We start from the raw sequence: 16,974 nt of genomic DNA on the forward strand, positions 1-16,974 counted from the left end.
GAGGGGGCATGATGGTAGGGAAGGGGGTTGGGGGCAGGGAGAGAATCAGGTGGGCATTCCTGTGTCCAATTCCCAACCTCAGGAAAACTGTCCCTAATTTAGTTGGCAGCAGGAAGGGCCCAACACTGAAATCATGCCTGCTGATTGTGGGATGTGAATTATGCTCATCAATGAACCACTTAAAGCCAATTACCCTTAAGCCACTGGGATTTAATTGTGGCTCAGGGATATAATGGGACTTTCATGGGTCTCTGATTAAAGGACCCAGTATCTGGGAAGAGGTGCTGAAAGTCACCTTCCTGCCTTTGCATCTGACCGTCCCCCCCACCCCCTCTACCTCACCAGCGACCCCATCTTGCCCCATTCACCTACCCACCTGTCTCCAGGGATTCTGCAATGATCCCTGGTGAAGACCTCAGAACATTACCCGCAGCAACCACAGCTCCTGCTGGCCTTTGAGAGCTGCCAGCCTCTGATTGGCCAGCAGCTCTTGGGGTCAGGATTTCTGTCCTACTGGAGACTTAATCCAATGTGATGCTTCATGCTGGCCATTTGATTGCACTTGGGTAGTGTTGGGCCTCTGGGACAGAAGTGACGGGTTCCCATTGGTTCCCAGGCCAGTGGGGTTCCTCCATCGCAGGAGCTAAACTCTGCCCAGCATTTCAGGTGGATGACTTTTCATCTGTACTGTGACAGTATTGGGTCACTACATTTGACCTCAATGATCCTAGATGCACAATAAGAAATTCAGCCTGTGCTCTTCCTCCTGATTGTTGTTCTGTAATACCTGCTGAGAAGTGCACAAGCATACAGTTTAGAAAATGCCCAGATGAAGCACTTATATGTTTTCAAAAAAGTATAGCCTGACTTGTTACAAACTCATATGGACTACCAGATTACTAAGCATTTAATCTAATTTAGTTTTTGGGTTCCTGTGATGATTGTGCGTTTACTGGGAATAAAAAATGTTTTGCTTCAATGTAAATTTATGATAAAATTCTATTTGCGCACATGAAGCATTCACAAGCTATTCACTTGGAAAACATGTATATTCCCAATTTAAAAATTACAGCTTTTGATTTTCAGATAAGTACATTTGTGGACAAGCTTACAACACAGAACAGACGACTTGAAGATGAATTGCAGGACCTTGCAGCCAGAAAAGAGTCAGTGGCTCACTGGGAAGCTCAAATTGCAGAGATTATACAGTGGTATGAAGTAGTACTCCTTTAAAAATAGAACTGTTTCAGTGCTACTATTGTGGTCATTTATGAGATTGTGTTTCCTCTAATATCTGTAGGTTATCTTGTATTTTTTCTATTTATTATAAATCATGATATAACAAGGAGACTTTTTTGTTAGGGTAAGTGATGAGAAGGACGCAAGAGGATACTTACAAGCTCTGGCATCCAAGATGACAGAAGAACTTGAATCACTGCGTAATTCTAGTCTAGGCTCAAGAACACTGGTATGATTATAGTCATTTACTTTGGTTTAATTGAATCCTGATCATTATAATCTTTCACTTTGTTTTTGCTGAAGGAAGAATGTTAGTTTTAGAACAAATTAACGGATTCAATTCGTATTAGAAATATTCACCTACAGCCTATTGAAAATCTTGTGTGTTGAAAGCAATATGTCCTAAACTAAAGCATCTTTTACGGGTGAATAATCTCACACAATAAAGTAACAAATGTACTTTTCTACATCAAGTAAAATTTTACCCAGAATTAATGTGTGGGTACACTTGATCAACAAGTCATGAAAACAAATTTTTGAAATATCGATATATCGCTTTATGCTGTTAAAGTTAACTGTTAAATCTATAATCCTATGTAATGATACAAATTACATGACAGCATAAAATATTTCTGGAGAAGAAAGCATATTATTATAGTTGCCAGCCATCTCCAACCTTAGGGAAATGTGCTTTGATTTTGTTTGTACACTGTTGATAGAGTAACAAACAAAATTCAGCAAAATACAGAAGTATATTGACATTTAACTGTTGGAGAGCCTCACTGTCCCTTGTAGGATTCATTTATAATATATATTTTTTTATATATATATATATATATATATATATATCACACACATTACAAACACATTTGCATATATATATTTATATTATATATAACTGCCATTCTCAATGTCTTTGAGAAGTGAGCTGTGATGTCACCATCATAGTTTAGAATTTACTGGACCCAATAATATGAGAAACCAAACTGGCATCATTAATTGCCATCAGTAGCAATCATTATTAACATAAGGTGTTTCAAAGCCAAGTTAATTCAGCTCCCTCATACTTTACTGACTGTAATTCCACTGTTAATATTTTCCAGACAAACTAGTATGTTAATTTCCTAGGTTGTCTTATATTTTTCCAGGATCCACTGTGGAAAGTAAGACGCAGCGCAAAGTTGGATATGTCGGCTAGGTTAGAGCTGCAGTCAGCTCTTGAAGCAGAAATACGTGCTAAGCAATTGGTACAGGAAGAGCTAAGTAGAATGAAAGCTACTAATATGGCATTTGAGAGGTATGATTTTTATTATCATACTAGTTCTTGGTGCTGGATTTTTGGTGCATTTGTTCAATAGCATTGCTATTCATTTCCAATGGCATTACTCACATAATTGACTAGGCCTCCACAGATGCCACCTTTAGCCATTCACTAATCTAGTCTCCATAAATCAGAAGAATTAATAAACACTGCTCCAAGCTTCCTTGTAACTATTTGCTAGACTCTCAACTTGAATTTTGACATGTTTAAAAATGTTTTACCCTAAACTTTCATTGCAATTTCTAAATAATTAACTTAGTTAAATTTCTAGTTTTTGACTTGAAGTGGTTATGCTTTTGCTATTTTGATGGGGCATATACTTTTAAAATAGAAGCAGGAATAGACCATACAGCCCACTGAGCCTGCGCCACCATTCAGTTAGATCATGGCTGATGGTTTACCTCAATCACACTTTCCCATCCTATTTGCATAGCCCTCAGCCCTCTTACAGCACAAAAATCTATTGATCTCCCTCTTCAATATGCTGACAACTAAGCATTTATAGCCGTCTGGGATAGAGAATTCCAATGGTTCACAAATCTTTGAGTGAGGAAATTTCTTCTCTAATCAGTCCTAAATGCTGACCTTTTATCCTATGCCCCCTACGCCCAGATTTTCCAGCCAAGGGAAACAGCCTAAGAGCATCTACCCTGTCAAATCCTCTAAGATTTGTACAGGATGATGCTTAGGTCATGGTTAAGGTCGCTGTGTGCCCATTATAAAAAGGAAATTAGATACAGAGAGCACGTAGCAGACAATGTCCAGGATAATACCAGAGATGAGAAAATAGTTATGAAACGAATTTTTAGATACTGAGACTTCCATCGGAGCAGGAATTTAAGAGGAAATTTAATATATTTAAGATTATGTAGAGTTTGTTGGGCTGAATGGAAAAAGACGGTTTACTTTTACTGAGGAGTCGGTAATTAGGGATCTTCAGTTGAAGATTGTCACCTGAGATTGAGGAGAGGGGTTAGGATAAATTTCTTTACATTGAGATGTTGAAAACATTGTGGCAGAGACAGTTGCAGTTGTAAGAGAAGAGTGGTTAAGCATTTAAAATCGGGGAAGGTGTCGGGGGAGGGGAATATTGCAAGTTAGTGGGAATATTTTGGGATTCACGGTTCCAATTTGGAATTGGGATGGCATAAGTGCAGTGGGCCAAATAGTCACCTCTCCATGACTGGTGCCTGCAAACCTTGTGACTGAGACATTGGCCAGGATTTTATGGCCGCGCCACGGTGTGTCTCCCCTGGCAGGCGCAGCGAACCATTTAAGCCTCCATTCAATTTGACAGGGCCGTAATATCCTGCCAGGCAGGAGGGGCCGTAAAATCCTGGCCATTGTCTCTGTTCATAACTGTAATTTTTCAGCTCTGATACCATCCTGGTGAATAGCTGCTCTAGGCCCTCTCTGACTTAAATTTACCTTTCTGCAAATGGCGCACAGCACTCCTAACAGTGTATGTGTACAAATCTTAGAGGGTTTGATAGGGTAGATGCTGATGGACTGTTTCCCTTGGCTGAAGAGTCTAGAACGAGAGGATATAGCCTCAGAATAAAAGTCAACCATTTAGGGCAGTTAGGATGAGAAATGTCTTCACTCAAAGGGTTGTGAAACAGACCTTGGGGGCTGTGGATGTCAAATCATTTGAGTGTATTCAAGATTTTTGTACAATAAGGGAACTGGGGCCTATGCAGGTAGGACGAGAAAGTGGAATTGAGATGGATCATCAGCCATGATCTAATTGAATGCTGGTACTGGCTCGAGGGGCTGTTTAGCCTTGTCCTTTTTTTTAATATATTCTGTATATTTTATAAATATACCAGACTCATAACTGTTTCCAGACCCAAACTAGAAATTTAACTAAGTTAACTAAATTCAGCCAATTGTAAAAGCAAATAGCCAAGACACTCAAGTTAAATTATTTAGTTTTGAGGAGACTGGAACTTTAGGGCACTCCTGAGGGAATGCTGCATTGGTAGAGGTGCTGTCCTTCAGATGAACCACCACCACCATTGACAAATTAACTGGTGGTTTATGTCATTGGCTGTTTGTGGATTCTTGCTTCATTCAAATTGGCTGTTGCACTTTCCCACAGAACAACAGTGAATGCCCTTAAAGCAATAATTCTTTGCTTATGCAGCCTATTGGGATGCCTCAGGAATGTAATCAGGCACTATATAAATGCAAGATCTCCTGATTTTTCTAACTGGCAAAATGGTGTTTAAAATATTGAATGTTAAAATCTTTGGCAAATTTCTTGGATTGCGTATGAAAACTTTTGTCGATAGAATGCAGAACACCAAGATGAATTCAATCTCTATCATGAAAATTTTATTTTAGTAAACTGAAGGAGGCGGATGCCAAGAATCAGCAATTTGTAGAAGAGATACAGAATTTAAAGAAAGAATTAGAGGAAAACAGAGCCAGAACAGAAAAAGGTTAGTGACATCTGCAGCTTGGAACAGCTTTACTATGAGCTGTAAATATAATTATGAACTGCTTTTTTAAAAAACATCAGTAAAATTTGTATGGCTAGCTTTTTTTAAAGGAAGCAGTGTTTTCACATTTTGCCTTTAACTTCTTTTTTTAAAGGTCTCAAACTTCCAGATTTTCAGGATTCCATTTTTGACTACTTTAACACCTCCCCAATTCCACATGACTTAGGATTTAAAGTAAGTGCTCATTATATAGTGATAAAATTCAAAATCTGGGAGTATTTTTTCTGTGGTGGTTTATAAATTTTATTTGCGCTGGGTGAATATTATATCATGCAAAATAGGGCAGAAAAATGGGTTTGCATGTAGTAGACAGTCTTGCCACATCTACATGGAATATGTTTTGCAATCTTTTCAAGCAAATTGACACAGTTTTTAGGCAAAAGCCAGAAATGCTGAAAAGCAGTAAGATTCGGTAAGGAAATGCTGGTTAGATACCCAGAAAAAAAAAGTGTGCTTGCTGATTTTTGTAACTAGTTGATTCAGTTCACACTCCATTTTTCAAGCTATGGTCCGTAATAATCTTTAGAACTTTAAAAACAAAATAAACTTTGTGACATTGCATATGCTAACTCCAAACATCTTACAAGAATCTTTAAAGCATTTGGCCTTTTTTTAAATTAAATGAAGACCTTCCTTTGAACAAAATTGATTATGCCCAAATGCCGCAATCTCTTTGTGAGAGATGGTGTCCTGATGAATACTTTTGAATTTGCAAAAGGGAATTCACTAAGTGTTTTTCTCATATCTGTTGCACAAAGGGCTCTGTTTCTTCCTCGTCTACATCATCTCTCCTAGCATTTTGGGAAGAAGTAAGTTTCTGTGCGTGCTTTGTCACCCTAACTTGTTACCACTTGCATAATCTGACCCTCTGAGCTAGCTGTGCTTCATTTTTCCATCCTAATTACTTCTGCTGTAGCTTTCCATGAAATTCCCTGCACTTACTGTTACTATTGCTAATGCTTGAAAATTACTGTTCAAAGTACTCAAGTAATCATATTTCACAATGAGTTCAAGCTGCAGTTACCATTGTGATTGTACTTGGAAAAAATAGAATTATCCTTTGCCCATATTATAATGTAATTCGACAGTGTACTACAGTTGTAGGTTGGCATTTTTGAAAAAATTTTTGTTTAATTGCAATACCAATTAACTATAGACGGAGTTCAAATAAAATTAGACAAATTTTTTTAAAAGCTCCTCAGTCATTGTACCTGATGGTCTCAATTCATCTGAACAATTAAATTTTAATATACCTCAAGCAAAGATTCAGGTGTTATTTTGCTCTGTTACCCAGTAAAGATCAAACTTTCTTAGTACTTAGTCATCGATTCCTATTTTCCAGTTCCAGCAAGTGCTTTGCAGGTACTTATTTGAACTCCCGAGCTTGTAAAACCGTAACCGTTTTGACATTTAAGTGTACATATAATTACTCTGCGTCCTAGAGTGTTGGGATTTACAGAAACTAAGTGATGTGCAGTTCACTTCTGTCTAAAATATTGTTTTAATGTACTGTTTCAATGATTCTTCTTGTTTTGCTGCCTACTCTTTTCAAACTTGATATCTTCCATCAAGCCCTGCTTTATAAAGAACACACATGTAAGGAAATATTTTACCATACCTGACAGCATCCTTTCTTTGGTCAGTTGTAGGTGACGGTATGAGAATAAATTATGATTGACACAGTGCCCCCTTCTGTTAGGAAGATCCCTTAAGATGAATATGCTCCATCTTCATTTTAACATGTTCCTTTGATGAAAGTGCTTTGTGTGTGATATTAAAGCATGCCCTCGAATGAACTGGACTAAAATACAACATTAAAAAAATCAAAAGCCAAAGCCCAGTTGCCATACAACCAGAAAGCAAAATAGCTCGGTCATATAATTAGATTGATTAGGGTGGGGAGCTACTTGTATATCTGTGGCTGTGTTGTACCAGTCCTGAATTGTATAATGGAGAGCATTTTAAAATATGAATACTAAAAATGTGAACGGATGCAATATCACATTTATGTACTGGATTATAAAGAAAATATTGCTTCAAAGTCATTCTGCCTTGAATCTGGCTTTTTCCTTTCATTGTTACTTCCTTTTAACATCATTAAATTGGTTTCAGAGTTCAGCAAAATTTACAATGAGCATTTTCACTGTCATTTCATTAACTTCAAAATTGCAAATTGCCAAGAAACAGCTAAGAATAAGTAGACATGTTTGCTGTGGATTTTAAGTTGTGAAATAAATAATATAAATTGTAATTAGTGAATTTGAACATTAGTTATTTCTTATCCAGAATTCAACTTTGTTCATTTTGTTAAGTAATACCTTATGTTTTATTAATCAGTAAAGTAATGCTACCAATTGAGATTGGCCCAATAGTTAAATGAATCACATAATATGCCACTAAGCTATTTAAAGGACCATCCATGCTCCATCTCTGCTTTGCATTGACTTAGCTCGAAAACATTAAAAATGAATGTGCCATAGGGGTTCCCATGGGCTAATCTGAGGAGAAAAATCAGTCCGAGTTCCTGTTCCATATCACACTTTATGTCTTACTATTTTCAGTGCCTTACCAATTGTCTGCTTGTGTGAACATCAGATCAATAAAGGAAAAGCTTTAGCTGTTATAATTCCAACAAATAACCTTTTGACACATGAAGTTCAGATTTAGAAATGAAATCTCATTGGATATTATATCAGAGGGCTGCCTCCATCAGGGATGTCATGCTTAGAATGAGCCACCAGGAAAAAGAAAGTAAGGGGAAGAAGAAAAAAATTTAAGAATAAGCACTTCATCTTTACTGGCAGAATTTTACTGGCTGTAGCTAGTGGTTGTTGGAGTTGCCTCAAGCTGCTGAGTGCCATAGTGCATGTACAATTATGTATATGGCTCTGTATTTACAGCGTTGTTCAACATTTTGTAGGAGACTTGAGTAGCAACATGATTGAAAAGTTGGCATGAGTGCGTCAGCCTTGCACTGATGTGTAGCTAGAGTGTTCTCGTTGCATTATGATACGTTTGCTTCTGTGCCAGCCTACCAGCTGTAGATGATACAATGCTATACCAGCCCTGAGCTACCTGCTTGGATCGATCTTAATAGACTAATTTTAGATTTTTTGGATGCTATAGCATAGATTTGGTATGGCAATCCTCATGAAACAAGGCATCAGATAATTCAAGATCAGATCACTGCATAATCAGCAAGTATGATTGTTAAACTATTTTGCCACTGATGCCATAGTGGTTTACTTTATAACAAAGGGTGAATCAAGTGCTGAAGCAAAGTTTTGTCAATTAGTAGGGCCTAAGTTTACCATGATTTATAACTTGCACGAGATTCCATACAGCCCTCTGTCTCAGACAGTCTGTAACATCAAATGTTGTGAGGGAAAATTAATTGCTCCTGCATAGCAAGGAGAGAAAATTTTGGACAAGTCAAACTGCGTTGCCCTGATTTTTTTCCAGCAACTGCTTGGCATTGTCAAAAACCTAGGAGTAGCTATTCTGTCTGGACTGTGCCAATGAAAGCCATATGTTGAGAGAGGAATATGCTGTCATGAACAGACAAGAGAAGAAGGCTATATTGTTCAGATTAGAGGCAAGTGGTTTAATGAGATACCGGTTTTATTTTATTACGTACTTTAATGGTTGCACAATTGCTTCTCAGTGCTATCTTGAGTGTATTATGTAAGTCTCTGCTAAGAGGAAACTGCATTGAAGACACTTGAGGTAACTTGTCCCATCTGGTTGCTTTTATAACTCACAAGGGACAAAATTTTTCTCATTAGAAGAATCAAAACTGTGTTGAAACTCTTCATTGTGCACTATTGCCGATTCTGTAAGCATATTTTGATTTGAAAGAAATGGGCTACACAAAATGTAGGTTGAAGTTGAGTAAGTGACTTTGCTACACCAAGTAAGTGTAAATGATCAGTGCCCTGATTTAACATTCCATCCGAGAGTTTGCTCCTCTAACAATGCAGCACTGCTGCTCTGGAACTGTAGCCTAGATTTTGTGCTTAAGTATCTCTTAAGGACTCATTAAGACATCCAATGTTACAACAGTGACTACTGCGCTTCATACGTACATCATTGCCAAAAAATGCTTTAGGATATTGTGAAAGGCGTTATATGAATTCAAGCCTTTCTTTCTTTCTGGCATTATAGTGAAGATTGAACGACTGTAAAGGAACACAAATTATGAAGGTGTTCTCTTCCTTTTGGTTTAGATGCCAGTTCACATGGTTAAAAAAATACCTTGTTAAGAGAGGAGATGCACTAAAAAAGTAAGGCTTGAAACTTGCATTTGTGTAGCGCCTTAATGACCTCAGAACAACCCAAAATGCTTTACAGTCAATGAAGTCCTTTTGAAATATATCACTGTTATGTAGGAAACTTGGCAGCCAGTTTGCATAGAATAAGCTCTCACAAACAACAATGAGATGACGACTAGGTCATCTGCTTTTGGTGATGCTGATCAAGGCCAAGACACTGTGGGTAACCCCTCTGCAGGTCTTCAAAATAGTGCTACTGGATGTTTTACATCCACCTGCGGATGGATGGGGCTTCGGTTTAATGTTCCATTTAAAAAGGGCACCTTTGAAAGTGTAGCACTCCTTCACTACTTTACTAGAGTGTCAACCTGCATTGGAGTTGGGAAATGCTGGACTGGTATGTTCCTACATAGTGTGAAGCTGGGAAAATTGAAGGAGAATTGCCTTGGATTATTAACTCTGTTGCGGTCAGTTTCATTATATGTCACTACCTACCCATTAACCAGGTATGTTTTTTTTATTTGTTCATGGGATGTGGGTGTCACTGGCTAAGCCAGTATTTATTGCCCATCCCTAATTGCTCTTGAGAAGGTGGTGGAGAGCTGCTGCCTTAAATTACTGCAGTCCATGTGATGTTGGTACACCCACAATGCTGTTAGAGAGGGAGTTCCAGGATTTTATCCCAGTGACAGTGAAGGACTGGCAATATATTTCCAAGTCAGGATGGTGAGTGGCATGGAGGGGAACATCCAGGTGGTGGTGTTCCCATGTGTCTGCTGCCTTTTCCCTAGGTGGGTGGTGGTCATGGGTTTGGAAGGTGCTATCTAAGGAGCCTTGGTGAGTTCCTGCAGTGCATCTTGTAGATGGTGCACACTGCTGCCACTGTGCGTCAGCGGTGAAGGGAGTGAATGTGGAAAGGTGCCAATCAAGCACGCTGCATTGTCCTGGACAGTGTCAGGCTTCTTGAGTGTTGTGGGAGCTGCACTCATCCAGGCAAGTGGGGAGTATTCCATTGCACTCCTGACTTGTGCCTTGTAGATGGTGGACAGGCATTGGGGAGTCAGAAGGTGAGTTATTCGCTGCAGGATTCCTAGCCTCTGACCTGCTGTTGTAGCCGCAGCATTTATATGGCTGGTCCAGTTCAGCTTCTGGTCAATGGTAACCCCCCCCAAGGTGTTGATAGTGATGTATGGGGGCAGAAGAACCAATGTAAGGGCAAGGAGGCTACTGTCTCCATCCTTCAATCAAATGCAATTTACAGTGCGTGAGCTGAACGTATTATTGTTTATAAAATATACTTTCTAAATTATTTGTAACCAAATGTCTATTCTTGTTCACCAATTTGCATTGTTGCTAGTGTTATAACCAGTTGAGCAGGGGTCAAATGGCTCCCCTTTTTTCCCTTTCCTCATTTGACTGCAACAGGTTATACTTCGAAAAGGATATACTTCTCAATTCAATGAGTACTTATGTGCTGTGATCATGAAAGGACCAATAGGACAGGTTTCCTTGAATTTAACAAAGAAGGAAGTTAGCTTTTATTATACTTATATCATACCTATCTAAGTGAAATAATAAAATATGCACTAACTTTCAGGCATACATGCACACACCTTCATAGTTCACATGTACACAAATACAATGGGGAAGGATACATTGACCAAATTAGAGTCCATATAAATTAAAAGGAATGCATAGTCTGTAGTACGTTGACTCGGCTGGCTTCAGGCTGAATCCAGTGGCCTTACTGCTTGCAATGTGAAGGTGGTTTTAAATGCAGATTAATTCAGGTCTGGGAATTCCCCCTTTTAGCCAGGGTCCCATTGTTCAAGTGATTAGGTTTGATGGCTTGTCTCCACCCAGTTGAGTATCTGGAGATTATGCTAATGGAAAAGGAAATATAGTTCATTCGCATTCCTCTGAGGTCACTGTCTTTGCTGGGTTTTTGCAAACATGCCATCTCTGCCTCAATTGGGTTGGAATGTGGAATGTATAAAATGCAAATTAAGTAGCCATCATGGTTGAGAGTTCAATTCACTTTAGTCTATATTTTTAAAGAATATTTTTTAATGTTCAATTCATGTTTCCAGTCAGTGGATTAAAAATCCACTGCATACCTTCATGACACTTGACTTTTGTGTTAGTTGCCCTTCACTGCTGTCAGTTATTTTGCCATTGTAAATGAAGCTTTTGTCTTTTTAATTAAAATATAAATTATGATTCAGCCTTTTTATATGAGGAATTTTTCAAGGTTCTAAGTTCAAGCATTTTATTCAATACATCTGACGTTTTGTGTAATACCATAAGATTTGGAAGTAGTTCCATTTGAATTGTTCTCCTAAATGATTCAGAAGACACTTTCACACTACATTTTCTGCATAAAACATTTGCTTCTTTCCTTACCACTACCCAGACTGATAACTAGACATATAGCTGTCGTTATTCTTGGTGTATTTTTTAAATCCCACAAGGAAAACACCAGAAACTTTTACGATACTCGACATCAAAACCATGGCTACAGCGTAGAATTTGTATATGTTGACAAAGTGTTTTGCTAAGTTTTTGTAAGCTGCAATTGGTGGAATTCAAGACAGAAAAGTGTGAAGCTTTGAGACCATATAAAGCAAGCAAGATTTTTGGAGTCTGTTATATAATGACATTGTTGGAGTAACTGAGGAGGAAAGAGATCTGTTGATTTTTGTGTATATTTTGTTAAAATCTTTGATTTCAAGTTCACAGCTGCTTTCATTTCCTCATCAGTTTAGGCAAGTTTAGTTCCATAAATTTTCAATCTACTCTGACATCAGCTACTGCAAAATAGACACAAGATATAAGAAGGAAAACCAAAGATGTGCACCTTACCAAAAATGACATGATCTGTAACAGAGCTATTACTTGCTACCTTTAAGTAATTGACACACTGGGGAATTACTTTAGGGGAGTAGATAATACAGTAGCAGGAACCAATTATAAAACCGTACAACACTACAAATTAAACAGGCAAAACAGTTGACAAAAACCTATAAAATGCATATTCCTTAATGCTCACTCATGTAGCAAATGGACATCAGACAGACATTCTTAAAAATAAAGTACATGAAAATCGTAAAGGAATCAGTTCTTAATGAAGTGTCGCAAGTATTGCTGTTTATTCCATCCTCCAAATCATTCTTTAAAAATGTAACGTCCCTGGTGCCTAAATTTGCAGATGATACTAAACTGAGTGCAGTGACCAATGTGCAGTAATCCACAGGAACTTGCACAGGCTTGGTCATTGGGTGGAATTCAAGACAGAAAAGTGTGAAGCTTTGAGACCATATAAAGCAAGCAAGATTTTTGGAGTCTGTTATACAATGACATTGTTGGAGTAACTGAGGAGGAAAGAGATCTGTTGATTTTTGTGTAAATTTTGTTAAAATCTTTGATTTCAAGTTCGCAGCTGCTTTCGTTTCCTCATCAGTTTAGGAAAGTTTAGTTCCATAAATTTTCAATCTACTCTGACATCAGCTACTGCAAAATAGACACAAGATATAAGAAGGAAAACCAAAGGTGTGCACCTTACAAAAACTTAGCAAAACACTTTGTCAACGTATACAAATTCTACGCTGTGTGATAGCTGACCAGAAAGATCTACATTGTACTTGGATAACAAACAAGGAGAATGACCAAGACAAAATGTGATTCATAAGGACCAAACAAGACAGGGTAACTATTCAAGGTCATGATAATCAATTTATAAACCTGAATACACAAAATACAAATATTATTTTGAAATGCTACTTGGCACACACAATTTACCATAAATCTAAACTATTTCCAATTAAATCAGATATTAACAAAAATCAACATTCCCAAACTAGTTTCAGGGGGAGAAGGGTTGATTTGCATGCAAAAAGTAACACAGGAAGCCATTACGTTAAAACAAAGTCATGCAAACATTCTTCAAGTGCTGCCAAACTTGGCTCATTACTTCACTAAAGTGGCCAGGCTCATAGCCCTCTGAAACTCTGAACAGACTGCTACGCATTAAAACTATGTAGTTTTCTACTTGCCCTTTTATGAAAAGTTAGCAAGCTGAGTATTGTGTAAATCAAATGCCAATTTTGGAAAGAGTTGCTGAATCCCTTCCTGTATTATTTCACCAATACCAAATAATACCAAAGAATTGTTTTGAACGTAATCCCTTGCAATTAGTGGAGGACATCTAACAGTTTGGGACCATGCCCAAAATTTCTAATTTGTGTTCAGAAAATTAAGTTTTACTTTAAGCAAATCAAGTTTCCAACGAACGGACAGTTATCCATTTTTCATTCCGTGAATAGGATAGCATGCCTACCCCTTAGCCATATTATTTTGCATTCAAAGTCATGTGGGATGCCCACATTAGTCCTGTCCAATCTGAAAGGGGACACACGTCACACTGAATATTGCATTCAGATCAAAATGACAAATTACACGGAAGCAAGATAACAAGGGGTTAAAATACTCTTCTGGAAATAATTTTTTTAAACTGTTCCAACAATCAGACCTTTGGATAAAGTTTATAATGTACAGAACAGCACAATGTCATATGCCATTGAGTACAAGTTTTATTTACAGATGTTGATCTAAAAGTACTGAATGAAATAAAGAAATCTTCAGTATATATATGAGTGTACTCTGGTAAGTTGTTGTATTTTCTTGAAAAGAATCTAACTATCTGATAAGTTAAACTTAAGCAATTGAAATTAAATAGTATTTTTGGCACGGTTTCAATTCAAAATAATTAATTAAGCAACTTCAAATTAAGGTGAGTGGACTGTGTTACAAGCCATAAGGCCTTTAAATGCAAAGTTGTGAATCAAGCACACTTAAGCTAGTAAATATTTGAATTTCACGTTACAATGTCAGCTATGGCTCAGTGGTTAGCACTCTTCCCTCCAGTCAAAAGGTTGTAGATTCAAATCCCATTCCAGAAACTTGAGCACGTAATCTAGGCTGGCTTCTTTTCTCTATTGCAAACTGTTTTCTTAAACCCCCTCTGTCCTGTCTCTTCTACCCATACCTTTAAGAATAATTGTGAGGAACTCTTGGACTTCTTTATGATCAAGATCACCTGATCGGCTGCCTCCGCTGCATCCTTCCCTTCCACTAGCCCACTGGGCCAATCTTGCTCTAAGGCTACCCCCCTGTCCCATCTCTGAATGGGCATCTTTCTCGAGTCTCTCTCTCATCTCCTCTTAAGCCCTCTCCAAGCCCTTGTCCATGTGACCACCACCCCCCCATCCCTGCTCCCTCAACCTTATTCCTACTAAACTGCATACGACCCAATTTCCCCCCGGAACCCCATGTTAGGCAATATTGTTAATGGGTTTTCTCTTTTCAGGCGTTATGTCTCTCTCCTTTAAATTTGCCATCATCACTCTCAAAAACCAATCCTTGACCTCACCATCCGTGCAAACTACTGCCCTATCTCCAATCTCCTGTTTCTCTCCGAAGTCCTTCAACTTATTACCTCCCAGTCCGTGCCCATCTTTCATGGTACTCTTTGTTTGAATCCCTCTAATTAGGTTTCCGCCCCTGCCATAACACCGAAATGGTTCATTTCAAAGACACACATGACATCCTATACACATGTGGGAAAGATAAATTACCCTCCGCATCTTTCTCGTCCTGTCTGCAGCCTTTGAAATGGTTGATCACACTGTACTCCTCGAATGCCTCGCCACTGACATCCAGCTGATTGGGACTTTGCTCACCTGGTTCTATTCTTATCTGTTTAATCGTAGCCAGGGAATCACTTATGTTGACTTCCCTTCCTGCTCCTTCACCATTACTTCCAGTAACCCCAAAGGATCCATCGTTGGCCACCCCCCCCCCCCCCCCCCCCAACTATTTCTTGTCTACATGCTGCCCTTACACGACATCAGCTGAAAGCACGGCATTGGTTTTCACATGTACAGTAATGATACCCAGCTCTATCTCATCTCCATTTCTCTTGACTCCTCCACTGTGGCTAAATTATCAGACTGCTTGTCCAACATGCAGTACTGGATGAGGAGACTGTAAAGAGCAAGACTTCAGCCAGGAGAGCGGGGCTGTAATGCGCGAGACTAGTAAGGTGTATTAAGTATTAATACAATTTGTCAGTAGTAGTTCGATTTATTGGTAGTCATAACGTTTATTATTGGTAAACCTTTATTGTTATTGGTAACATAGTAAATTTTATTAGCAGTAACAAGGTTATTAATTAATAAATAGCAGAATGGCAGAGTTGCTTCAACCTCAAGAGTGCACATCCTGTGCAATGTGGGAACTCCAGGACAGGATAACCATATGTGCAGAAAGTGTCATCTGTTCAGCAGCTTGAGCTCCGAGTTTCGGAACTTGAGCAGCAGCAGGCATCACGGCAGTGCATCCGTGAGGTTGGGAGCTACATGAATAGCACGTTTATGGATGTGGTCACCCCAGAGCTTAAGAGTGTGCAAGGAGAGAGGGAATGAGTGACCACCAGACTGTCAAAAAGAAACAGGCAAGTAGTGCAGGAGGCTCCGAGTGCATCCCATTCTCCAACCAATATTCAGTTCCGAATACTGATAAGAGAACATATGAACATACAAATTAGGAACAAAGGTAGGCCATTTGGCTCCTGGAGCCTGCTCCGCTATTCAATAAGATCATAGCTGATCTGATCATGGCCTTATATCCACTTTTCCGCCTACGCCCCCTATCGATAATTTTTGATTCCCTTGTTAGTCAATAATCTATCTACCTGTGCCTTCAAAATATTCAATGACCGCGCCTTCATAACTCTCTGGAAGAGAGAGTTCCAAAGACTCATGACCCTCAGAGAAAACATTTCTTCTCATCTCTGTCATAAATGGGAGACCCCTTATTTTTAAACTCTGTCCCCTAGCTCTAGTCTGCCCCACGAAGGGAAACATTTTTTCAGCATACTATCAAGTCCCCTCAGGATCTTTTATGTTTCAATAAAATCACTTCTCATTCTTCTAAACTCCAATGGCTACAAGCCCAGCCTGTCCAACTTCTGCTCATAAGGTAACCCTCCCATTCCAGGTATCAGTCAAGTGAACCTTCTCTGAACTGCTTGTAACACATTAATATCCTTTCTTAAATAAGGAGACCAAAATGTCACATAGTACTCTAGATGTGGTACCAATGGTGCCCTGTACAACTGTAGCAAAACATCTTTTATATTCTGTTCCCCTTGCAATAAATGACATCATTCCGTTTATCTTCCTAATCATTTGCTGTACCTGCATACTAATTTCTTGTGATTAATGCACTAGGACACTCAGATCCCTCTGTACCTCAAGACTTCTGCATTCTCACTCTATTTAAATAATATACTGCTTTTCTATTTACCGTGCCAAATTTTTGCTCGCTCACTTAAACCTATCAATGTCCCTTTGCAGACTCCTTATGTCCTCTTCACAACTTACTTTCCTACCTATCTTGTGATGGTTCATCTGGGGAGTGTAGCCAGAGCCAAGTCTATGGCACCAGGGGTGGCACAGTTGTCTAAGGGGCGTACAAGAAAGACTGGAAGAGTCATAGTGATAGTTGATTCTACAGGCAGGAGAATAGATAGGCATTTCTGTGACTGCCAGCTTGAATCCAGGGTGGTGTGTTGCACCCT

The 16,974-nt window shown here is 38.7% G+C and overlaps 1 protein-coding gene across 3 annotated transcripts in view; it reads left to right on the forward strand.

Moving 5' to 3' along the window:
* Window positions 1-16,974, forward strand: part of cdc42bpb (CDC42 binding protein kinase beta (DMPK-like)) — a 195,715-nt gene that overhangs the window by 147,368 nt on the left and 31,373 nt on the right. For all 3 annotated transcript variants that reach the window (XM_041214419.1, XM_041214418.1, XM_041214420.1), the window contains exons 17-21: window positions 1,087-1,211; window positions 1,363-1,468; window positions 2,388-2,536; window positions 4,907-5,004; window positions 5,159-5,238. In XM_041214419.1, coding sequence (XP_041070353.1) covers window positions 1,087-1,211; window positions 1,363-1,468; window positions 2,388-2,536; window positions 4,907-5,004; window positions 5,159-5,238 — 558 coding nt within the window. The remainder of the gene's footprint in view (window positions 1-1,086; window positions 1,212-1,362; window positions 1,469-2,387; window positions 2,537-4,906; window positions 5,005-5,158; window positions 5,239-16,974) is intronic.

This window comes from Carcharodon carcharias, chromosome 20, assembly GCF_017639515.1.
Source record: "Carcharodon carcharias isolate sCarCar2 chromosome 20, sCarCar2.pri, whole genome shotgun sequence".
NCBI classification, from domain to species: domain Eukaryota; kingdom Metazoa; phylum Chordata; class Chondrichthyes; order Lamniformes; family Lamnidae; genus Carcharodon; species Carcharodon carcharias.